Below are 11,839 nucleotides of genomic sequence, written 5' to 3' on the forward strand. Positions count from 1 at the left end.
ATTAAAATATAATTTGAAGACAATACTTTTACAAAAATTGCCTTGTTGTCCCGGAAGTAGAACTGGTTGTCTACCTTTATTTGTTCCGGAACGAATGGTTCCTCTTAAGAAGGGGTAAGATTCAAACTATATCTTAATTTAAATGGTTTTGCCTTATATTACCCATTATTTATACGACTTACCGATTATTACTTAGGCTTAGTATATGTGCTGCTTGCATAAATGTCTCTACTCGTTAAAGACGGTCTACATGCTGTACTATAACTTCCATTAACAAGAAGCTAACACTGTTTCCCTGCATTGTGGAATTATAGGTTTGATTTAAACTTTATCCTCTGAACAGGATGTCTGCACAAGTCTAACTCGCTGTATTAAACTTGTAGACAATCTTATGTCATGATCTGTTAATAATGCAGAATTTTCCAACGTCGTTACTTTACTCTGTCTGTTGTGAACACAACCTGAACAAGTTTAAATGGCTTCAATCACGTTGCAAAGACTTAAATGATCAATAGGTATGTCTTATTGGGTACCATGGTTATAGACTCCACACAATGACAGTATTCTACTAAATATGGTTCATCAAAGTGTTTAAATCTCTTGAATTTTTACACATTAGGATAGTTCAACATGCACAGTCACATAACCACGTTTTATTTATGTAAGTATTTATGTAGTGCTGTAGTCCTTGTACAGCATAATCTTGTTAAGTTGTTTGATTAAAAATAAAAATGTCTTAATAGTATTTTGTTTTCACTTGTTCCACCACAGACAAAATAAATGGTAACATCCATCATGAAAACCAAACTGCACAAGGGCAATTTCCACAGTTTATATTCTGGTAATTTCAGGGTAACTTGTTGTGTAAACATTTACACAACTTCTGAACAATGTACAGAAAATGAATCAAGCACAATGAATGGTGTATTATTGCTATTACCGAGTTATGGGTTCCATGATTGAGCTTAAGTTTGTTGATTCTGTTTTCTCCCACAGGCCACCAGCTCCCCTTCCCGACATTCAACATGGAGCCTCGTCACGGGATCATGAAAGCCTTCCCTAAAGTTAAACGGGCCAAAGTGCTGCCGGGAAAGGATGCGCCCCCATTAAAGAAGAAATCTCAAGAGTGTGACCTCACAGGTGAGTTATTGTATGTTTATATATAAGAATACATAAAGACAGAATAAGGAAACTTAATGATATGGTAGATTCGTACTGGAAAATGCTTCCATATACGTTTATTCTATCAAGATGACCTACAATGTGCTTTTTTTTTTTTTTTTTGAATTCATTGAATGGTGAGTTCATGTCCTTATTTAACAGTGGCCACTTAATTTTTTACCCCCAGGAGACACTTTTAATGGAGCCACTGTGTACCTCGTGCCAGCCGGCATAGGAAATGCTCGCTGCCAAATCTTCGATAAACAAATACGGCAGAATGGAGGACAGATAGAGTATTCACTGTGTCCCAGTGTCACTCATGTTGTTGTGGATGACAACATGGACCACGAGAGGGCTCTGCGCTTGCTCAAAGTGGATTGTATGCCCTCTGCAGTCGAACTGGTAAAGTGCAGCTGGTTGAGCTCCTGCGTCAGTGAGAAACAACTACTGGATGTGACCAGCTACAGCCTCCTTTTACCCAAGAGGTTTGTAATTTTTTTATTTTTTTTTAAGCATGTTGATACATAATAACTATTGCTCTCTGTTTTTTATCTCGCACCATTCTCGGCACGGTTTAATATAATTGTGGAACAAGCAATAGAGGAAATGTAATTTACAGCTTATAGCTCCAAATTTATTCCTTCTCAGTGCTCATCATGTTTTCAGATTAATGACACCTTTAATATTTTTTTTCTGTTAGGGACTCTGAAACCAAGCATGAAGGTATTAAAGGAGAGCTTCTAAATATGCAGCCTGCTCCCGAAGTGCTTGTAGAGCCAGCAGATGGGAAGACCATAAGCACGGTAACTCTTCAATGAATGTGTAGAAAATATTCTGAAACTCTCACTCATTAATCATTTAGTCCATTTTGGATTAGAAAATATAAAAACATTCTGTTAGTGATCGTTCAATAAAACTTTACATGCCATTCTCAGACGATCCCGGACAGCAATGGAGAAGTGCAAATAGAGGAAGATGGCGTCTCTCAGAACGATTTGGAAGCTCTCATCACTGGCCAGCACCCCAAAGAGGAGGAGGAGGAGGAGGCACCTGGGCCGAGCCACGAGTCTGGTCCAAACGCTGCTGCCGCTCAGGTTCCCATCTCGGGGAAGTGGGTCTGTGCCCAGTCCTCTCAATCCAAAACTAATAACTTTAACAAGCTCATCACAGACAAACTAGAAGTGCTGGCCAAGGCGTACACACACCAGGGAGACAAGTGGAGGGCACTGGGCTACTCCAAGGCTGTCAACGCGCTGAAGAGTTACCACAAGCCCGTTACATCATATCAGGTAACCCGGTGCAGATGCTTTAAAGTGTGAAGTGGATGGCGCTGACACGACGCATGGCTTCAATGTGATTTGGAATCTGAAGAATGCACATTGTCATCATTTTATTCACAACGGTTTCAGGAAGCCTGTCAAATCCGCGGAATAGGAAAACGTATGGCCGACAAAATTGATGAGATCATGGAGAGTGGCCACCTGCGGAAGATCGATCACATTGGAGAGGCGGTACCAGTTCTGGAGCTGTTCACCAACATCTGGGGTGCAGGAAACAAGACTGCACAGCTGTGGTATCAACAGGTAAGAAATGACCCCCCTGGACCTTTAGCTTGGAAATAACAACAGTGACTCGGTGGGTTTAACAACTGGTCGCGTCTCGTGGCTGCACGGAATGTAAATCTCGACAAAAATGACACAGAGTGAAGAACTGTGGTGTAGTGGTGAGCACTCTTGGTCTCAGTTTGATTCCAGACGTTTCTGTGTGAGTATTCATGTTCTTCCCGGACACATTTGGGTTTTCTCCAAGTCCTCTGGTTTCCTCCCAAAGTCCCAAAATGTGTGTTTTAGGTCAGTTGGAGATTCTAATGCTCACCGATTGACTGACGCTAAAGAGTATTATTCGCTGATATACAATTTCAAATGATTTTTATGACTTAATTTTTTTATCTCCTATTGCAAATTGCGATGTGCCGAAGCAGAAGGGACCTCTGTCTCTGTTGCATCCGCTCTTCTATGCACACTTGTACAGAGTTTTGAAGGAACTTGCACAGATTTTGTTGTAGAACAAAACACAGGCGTTCTGTTGATGTAGTTTTTGTGGGCTCGCTCTGTCTCTTCATGCAAACTCAGATAGGTTTGATTATAGTAAGGTCCCAGCTCACGTCACCTCCAGAACACCTTCATTTTCTTCACGCTAAAAGTTTTTACTTTCCTCTGCTGTAGAGTTCATTTGGAGCGACCTTCATGCTGGTGTTACATGATGGATGAGAACCATGTCGCACCTGTTTAATTTAGAATGTGTGACACCCACTCGTAGCATTTACCTTCCTCACGGTTGAGTTGATAACTAACTTTGGAATCAATCAAATTGAAAACTTTTGAAACGACACACAATTTATTAAATATCTATTAAATGTGTCTGGGTTTTTTTTTAATAGGGATTTCGCACTTTGGAGGACATCCGCACAAAAGCCCACCTGAGCAACACTCAGAAAATCGGACTCAAGCACTACGATGACTTTCTTGATCGAATGCCAAGAGAAGAGGCAGGGGCCATTGAAAAAGTGGTAACGTTTCCTCATTCATCTCCTGCGGCTGTGGCTCTAATCCTGGAGGTTGTGGGTTTGCTGCCTCTGTGTTCTCCTTGCTTAACGTCAAATGTGTTGGGCTGGTAAAATCATGCTATGTAAGTAAATATTTGAATTATATGCCATTGATGATGACTTGAGTATCTTTTCCTTTAATCATCGCTTCAGTATTCAGTGAAGTTTACACAGAGGTGAGATATAAGATCCCTCCTCGGCCTCTCAGAAATGTGGAAACAGAATGACTGAAGTTGGAAAAGGTTTGTGTCAGCTTTCCCTTCCTGCCTGATGATGGAGAAACCAGACTCTATACTCACAAAGTGGGGCATCCCAGAGGGGAAAAGTAAATCCTGAGAGTCGCTGCATCTCAAGTTAGCCAGATACCTGTTCAATCCAGAGCGTTTAGTACAACACTAGTTGTTTTCATATTGTATTACTCAGATTTTCTTTTTCCTCCAAAGCTGCCAGATAGAGAGAGCTCACGAGATAGATGACTAAAGCATGTGTGCGCTCCCTCAGGCTTGTCAAAATAATATGTGATGCCTCAGCACGACTACCTCCCAGTATTTGGCAGGGAGCCGCTACAAACTCAGTCGTTCGCCGGCGGGGGGGCGGGGGACAAAATAAGAATTGTTCTCTTCTGTTACTTAAAAGCCAAATACTTAAAAAAAATTAAAAATTGCCAAAACATGTCAACATTAAATACATCAAGTTTTGTAGTGAGGAGAATTTTACATAAGAGTTATAGATAATATTAGTGTTGCAATATTATTTTATGACCTGGGCTGAGAAATCACATAAATAACAAGCAGCCATAAGTACATGTTTGTCATTTGGTGTAGTTTATTCACAGCGACACCGGATAAATTGAAATACAAAAACGTCATGTGCATTACAATAAATGTTGGAAAGAGTTTTTAAACGCCTTTTTTAGATTTCATCATGTACAGTGACAACCAGTGCTTGTAAATGTAATGTATTCGTTTATAGTTAACTTGAATGACATGACTTTAAACATTAACGTGCTACTGATCAGACCTGCCAACTCTCACACAACGAACGTTCCTAAAATGGCTGAATGCAATGTTGGTTATTTGTTTACTTTCATGAGACACCGTGGGCCAGTTGGAAGATCCATAACATGGCAAAGACAGGGAAGACGGAGAGTTTCCACCTAACGGACCGCCTCATAGAGCTTCATCACACCACATCAGGCTGCACAGTTTTGTCTCACTAAATAGTAATTTATGTAGTATTTATGCCAGATCTCCTCATCTTTTTCACCTCATAAGGGTACAATTTCCACTCACATCCAAATGAACTCTTTAATGTAAAAAAACAAAACAAAAAAACCCACTAATAAATTATAAAACAATCAAAATAGCACTAACGTAAACCCCAAAATTACCCATTTTCTATTTATAGTAATAAACCTATTCATGGCTTCTTCATAGCAGATCTTCACATGGAGTCTGCAACCGTTTTTTTTTTTTTTTTTTTACACTTTTAATACACTTTTTCATGACTGTTGTAAAGTTTAACCATACACGCATTTATTTTTCTCACAATTTGTTTTTGACAATTAACCGAAAATAAATATCCTGCTGTTAAAAGGCGTCCCTCGACTTCTAGATTCCTCCTGCTGCTCCCACACTTTAGGAACCACTGAGTTATTGTAACAAAAGCTGACACACCATCAATTAACGTGAAACTGTGGAGGATTTAGTGTAAGATGCATTTCATACACTTTATCTGAATCTGAGTTTGGACATAGATGATAAAGATTAAAGCAGATATTCATACAGACACAACTGAAACGCGACCAAACGAACCCAATGATAAAAAGTAAGAAAACCTAAACTTCCATGAAACTCCAGATAGGGTTCAGGATTCAGGATTCAACTGTATTTATCAGTAGAAGTAGTGGATGTATTATCTGAATGAAAAAACTGTTACTTGTTCTTTCTGGTTTTGTTGCTCTTGAGATGGATTGTAACCTCTATTTGTGTCTCTTCTTTCTTTCCCTCTTGAATGTCGGCAGGTGAGGGAAGCCACACTAGCCCTCGACCCGGGCCTGGTTGCGATTGCCTGTGGCTCCTACCGTCGGGAAAAAGCCACGTGCGGAGACGTCGACGTGCTCATATCACACCCTGACGGCAAGTCCCACAAGGGCATCTTCAGCAAAATCTTACAGAGCCTCCATGACAGCGGTACGTAAGCTCATGGGGAATAGTCCCAATAGTCCCTGCTACCTCCTTTCCTGGCTATTCTTCCTTAACCCCAGATGTGTTTAAGAGGCGGCCATGATAAGGAATGTTCGAATTCTCTATAAGCCAAGGAAAGGAGGCTCAATGCTTCCTTTATGAATGAATGAATGAATGAATGAATGAATGAATGAATGAATGAATGAAAGAAACTTTATTTCGAACATACAAATATAAAGAAAAAAGAAAGGAAGGAAAAGAGAAACTAAATTTAAATTGGTCAAACAAACAAAAAACTATGAAACAACACATCCCACTTGATCCACATTGGTATGATGAAAAGGAGCCGGAAGAAGTAAAGAAAACGTATTAACTCGTACCCCTCAAACACTCAGTGACAAAAGTCCCTCGTAATTTAATTTAAGCCCAGCAGTTGAACAGATCATGATAAACCGTGTTACTTTTAATGCAGAATTCTATAAACAGGCAAACCATCACTAAGATAAACTGACATTATATCAGTGGTTAGAGGCACAGGGGAAAGTGCTATAAATGCACTTTTTGTAGTCCATTTTCAAATTTGTATTTTTTCACCATGGCTGACGTCACAAACTTGTTCCGCCGTCGCATTATTATTACATCACCTAGTGAAAGTGCGGTCCGACGGCCACAACAACGTGATCGCCTTTTCCTAACTCCTTTAGGAAGCCTCCTAACACCTTTCTTTAACCCTGTGATGTCATCCACGGGGTGAAGGGAAAGGAGAAAGGAGGGACTATTCGGACGCACCCATAGTTTCAGGTAGAGGCCAATTTCTTCCAGGACTCGAAAAAATATTTGTTATATTCAATCCAGTTTTAAATCATTTCAAGGCAATTAACAACAATCTCAGCAAGAAACCTGCAGACCAGACTCAGGGGAGGAGACTTTCTACAAACACATACTACAAAGAGAGACGAAATGTTAGTGACATGTAGTGGTGAAACTGAGTGGTGAGATGGAAAAGAAGCTCATTGCAGGTCTCCCAGCAGTCGTAACCTGCAGCAGTCAAAACCTAAAGCAGCTTCACTAGAAGCTCCAGGGTTTCCTGAACCAGCCTGAACTGTAAGCTTTATTCGATAGAAATAAAGAGAGACTGTATCAGCCTTCCTAACTGAAACTGGGAGCTGGTTCCACATGAGAGGAGCCTTATAGCTGAAAGTTCAGCTTCCCATTCTATTTTCAGAACAGAAATGAACCGCCAGTAAGCAGCGCTATAGTTTAAAAGGAGGATTTTAAATTTGATTCTATATTTAACAGGAAGCCAGTGAAGAGAAGGTAGTATTGGATTGACGTGACCCAATGGAAGACTTCTTCAGGAGTTATTCAGACACCCCGATAATAAGGAATTACAACCGTCTCCTCTGACAGTAACAAATACATGGATTATTTTACTTCATAGGGTTTCTGACGGACGACCTGGTGAGCCACGAGGACAACGGCGAACAGAAGAAGTACATGGGTGTGTGCCGCCTGCCGGGACCGGGCCGTCGCCACCGAAGGCTGGACATCATCGTCGTGCCCTACAGCGAGTTTGCCTGCGCGCTCATGTACTTCACCGGGTCGGCGCACTTCAACCGCTCCATGAGAGCCCTGGCAAAGACCAAACGAATGAGCCTGTCCGAGCACTCGCTGAACAAGGACGTGGTCCGTCAAGGCAGCGTGAAGATGCACGGCGGGACTGCACTTCCGACACTGACGGAGAAGGACGTCTTCAACCTGCTGGGTGTCCCGTACAGACTGCCCAATGAAAGGGACTGGTGAACACCACAAGGCCTTAACATAATCTATTACTTTTAAAGATCACTCGCTGCTCCACGGATCATGCGCCGAATGTGGATTTTAAGTGTTTGCTGGTTAAAGGGAAGTTTTAAGTTTTAAGAGCACTAAAGTGTGAAGAATTCTCCCCGGTGCGAAAAAAATAATCCTGCAAAGTAAAACAGTTTTAAAGGAAAAAGGTGATCAAAGCTTTCACTGTTTTTATTCAGACTTCTGTCCCGTCATTTAGTGTTTTGCTGCTTGATAAAAACAACTTTGTTTACTTTGCTCCTCCTTGAGATATCTACCTTTGTAACCTCCTGCTACCTCCACATCGATAGGAAACTTCTGGAAATCTGTAAAAACTACACTAAATTGCAGATGCCCTACTTCATTTGTGTGCTGCGAGGCCGGAGGGAGAAAGTACAGTGGTAGATATCACAAGACCTCACTAATGGATTCAAAATAACATGCAAGGATGCATCCTACTGTATGAATGAAATGGCTTTTTAATCTTTAATATCACTCTGAAATACACCAATGTAATTTATATGTAATAAGATCTGATGAAATGTGTAAAAATCAATCAAATCTACTGAATGTCTCAATATCAGGCCAATTCATTTATCTGTCAAATGCTATGAAATCCCACAAACTATATTTACACGTGTTATATGTGATGATGCTCAAGACTTTAAAGTATATTTTATAAAAGATGGATAGTGATAATAAAATGTAATCGATGATTGCGTTATGTTTTTTATTCATTGTTCAAGTTTGAATACAGACCTTTCTATCTGGAGTCTGCTCGGCCTTTCCTGCAGGTAGTCAGAGAGGTTATTCAGTATCAACCAGACAAAAGAGCAATGAGGATATTTGATTCGTCCTTCCAGCCAGCCGACTATGTGATTTTGTTTCTGGGGGACAATATTGTGTGACGGAACCAAACGATGGACGGCAGAGCAACTACATAACGTTATGAAATATAACCTTCTGATAATTTCAACAGGGTGATTAACATCTCTGATTTCTGAAAACACGTAACGACATTTTCACAATAATCGCACAGCATCCTTTTACTTCCGTTTTATAAAACTCAGCAAAATTGTCCGTCTGAAAATATTGTCCCCTGGAAACTTCCGACGTGGTTTTTGCTGTCGTGTTGTGGCCTTTAAATATGTTAATTTTTTATTTTGAGTTACTTTGATTCAGTCATATCAAGTAAGGACATAAAAATGTTGTGGCCTTTGTGGTTGTGTTGTTTACCGAATAAACCGTCTCCCCACTGCAACGTTCAAACACAAGACTATAACATTGTTTTTTTAAATGCTGCAGGTATTCAATCTTTTGCCTAAATTAACAAATCACTGCACACATTCGTATATGGAATAAACACACATTGATCCTCAAATCTGATTTTTGCTTCATTTAATATTTTTCTTGCATTAACAGTATTTTATATTGCTGATAAGATTGTCTAAATATTAATCAAATAGTAATAACTGCAGTTTCAGATATCCTAAAGTCAATGTTGACTGAATGTTGTCACATTTCTAAATGCTTTAGTTGTTAAAATAATCAGCTGTGACATTGTTTTAATGTCTGAAGCACTCAGGAGTTAGAACCCACTGTATGTAGTTCAAATGTTTTCAAAAGTCACTTTCCAGTCTGGTCAAAGACAAACACTCACATTTGAGTCAGCTGACATAGAAAGACTGTAAGATATGTCTGATTACTACGTCCGTTTGGTTCAGATGCCAGCGCTGCTGAAAGCTATATTTTAGATTTAGATTTAGATGTTATTTTTTAAATTAATTAATACATTTTTATTGTTATTATTATAATAAAAAAAAAAATTTAAAAAATGGGGGGGGGGGGGGGGGGGGGGCGGTTAATAAACCATTCAGAATATAAATGACCAGTCAATTTGCTGAAACTGGGTTATATAGACCAAGTACCAGATCATTAAATTGATAACAGTCATGAATAATTGGCATCTTTGCTGGGAAAAGACACTTTTTAGGGTGAATAATACCTGCACAGTCAAGTGAATCAATAAAGAGATTAATTTGCTCCAAAAAAACAGACTAATGACAGGTCCCTTTCTTAAAGGACACAAAACATTGAGCCTGAGGATGCATTTGGGTTGATTGCATCTCTTTGTGGTCTCTCTTCCAGGTCATTTTGGATCTCTTCAGAACTGTCACTTTATACAATTATTAATCTCTCTGTGGCTTCTTTAAGGTCCAACCTTTGTTGGTAACTTATATTTCACGTCACATGTCCACTACTCACCTGCAGAAGGATTTACTCTACAATGTCCTTTTTTTTTTTTGTTTCATCTTATAACCATCTGCATTTACTTATTTGTAATCCTTTAGTCTCATTTTGTAAATTTTCCTAGTTTTGGAGTCATTACTGTTACATTTCGAATGCCTCTGAGTAAATGACAGCAATGTCACACAACATATAGTTTTTGATTCCTTCTTTGGGATCGTTGGTTCTTCAGAGGATTTTCATGACTTCATGTGCAAATCAGAAATACCCCCAGACTTTATCAGGCACTCATATCACACATTAAACCAGAGAGAAGAAAAACGTACCCTTCAACTCATATCTCCACTGATCATAATAAGAGATTATGAGAATTGTGACTTTTTTTGTCCTCAATGTATTGACAAGCATAATTCTTTAATCGAAACTCAACAACAGCAGTAAACATGTCGTCCTGCCCACACATCCATTTTGAAAGTTTGTGAGGCTTTCAGGGGGTCTCATGGGTTAATCAAATGGGAATTGGACATCTTTGGACTTCTCACTCTGCTTTTGCCCTGCAGCCATTCAGCCATGTCACGTTAGCCGGCAGGCAACTGAAAGATCTAAGAGGGAAACTGGAACCCACCTCCACACAGTGAGAAATGTACTTTTTAAAGGTCAAATATTGTACAGTTCTGAAACAATTTCACCTAAGAGTCAGAGGCTAAACATCATTGTGTTTAACATGTATTTCCACAAATCCAGCCTTGGTCCTGAACTTCAGCCAGTCTAAAAGTCCCTCTTGTGAGCTCTACTGAGAACAGGCTGTTTCTGTGTCTATTCCAGGCCCTTCTTGGGGAGAATATCCGTGTTTCCGCCCTATTGTCTTTCCCATGTATTGAAGCTGCAGCTCAAGAGAAGATCTTACCAGAGTCGTTGGCTTTGGCCCATCCACTGCAGCCTTTCCCCCAAGTGACGTGAGCCGGTGTGCGGCTCAGTCCTGGTGGAAGCTGTTATCCATGGGCTTTTTTTCACCTAAAACAGAAAATACGTTAATAACTGAGTTGATTAAAAAAAAATAAAAAATAAAAAAAATTTGTGACGTCATGTGAACATTTATGAGTTCCAGGTGAGGAGAGAGTTCATACATAGTTATTGACGCTCGACCAGTCTGGGTGTTTCGCTGTCTGGAGCTGTGCTTCTGCCCGCGCCTACTGAAAGTATTTCTGCTGCTCCTGTATTGGTAATGACTTCCACCGTGGAGAGATGACAACACATGGTCAGCACACACACACGGACACACAAAGACACTCTGATTTAGATTTTTTTTTAACTTTAATTGATTATGAGGCACATTTGCACAGCCACATTTACATTACACACTGCACGCACTGGTTTTATTTTTGTTGTTGTCTTTTTGCATTTTTTTAACCTATTTACTTTTTTTCAAGGTCTAATTTCGGCTCCCAGTGTGTTCTGTTCTTTGGGAAACGGGTCCAAATGGCTCTTTGACTGTTGAAGGTTGCCGACCCCTGCCCTACAAGATCCAGTGTTCGAATCAGCGATGGCAAGTGGTTCCAATCCGGCCAAACCACCAAGCAAATTGTCAAAATTTCAACAAAAACAAATTTCTTTAGAGTAGCCAAAGTTGTTTCTTGACACTTCACTGTATTTACACAAGTATGTATAAATACATCTGGCTTCATGTTGAGATTGTAGTCATTTTCACAACTAATTGTGAAATATTTTGCAAAAACTTACACTTTTTCAAAACTTACACCCATGACAAAGAAAAACGTTGAGATTTAAAGGTTATTGTGGAGCTATTTTACCA

General features: G+C 39.8%; 1 protein-coding gene across 1 annotated transcript; it reads left to right on the forward strand.

Annotated features, from left to right (window-relative positions):
- The first annotated feature begins 74 nt into the window (after positions 1 to 74).
- Positions 75 to 9,157, forward strand: poll (polymerase (DNA directed), lambda). Its single transcript, XM_080462916.1, has 9 exons — positions 75 to 114; positions 997 to 1,140; positions 1,349 to 1,646; positions 1,862 to 1,964; positions 2,097 to 2,450; positions 2,571 to 2,744; positions 3,602 to 3,730; positions 5,790 to 5,958; positions 7,394 to 9,157. Exons 2-9 carry the CDS (start codon positions 1,026 to 1,028, stop codon positions 7,753 to 7,755), a joined length of 1,704 nt encoding a protein of 567 aa, XP_080319042.1. The 5' UTR covers positions 75 to 114; positions 997 to 1,025; the 3' UTR covers positions 7,756 to 9,157.
- Positions 9,158 to 11,839: the final 2,682 nt, after the last annotated feature.

This window comes from Lipophrys pholis (assembly GCF_963383615.2).
Source record: "Lipophrys pholis genome assembly, chromosome: 5".
NCBI classification, from domain to species: Eukaryota; Metazoa; Chordata; class Actinopteri; order Blenniiformes; family Blenniidae; genus Lipophrys; species Lipophrys pholis.

Bases quoted from the DNA above. Each gene is read 5' to 3' on its own strand.
- poll (XM_080462916.1), top strand. From the start codon at position 1,026: ATGGAGCCTCGTCACGGGATCATGAAAGCCTTCCCTAAAGTTAAACGG. The intron at 2,451-2,570 runs GTAACCCGGTGC...CAACGGTTTCAG, and splicing joins AGCCCGTTACATCATATCAG to GAAGCCTGTCAAATCCGCGG. The intron at 5,959-7,393 runs GTACGTAAGCTC...TTTACTTCATAG, and splicing joins ACAGAGCCTCCATGACAGCG to GGTTTCTGACGGACGACCTG.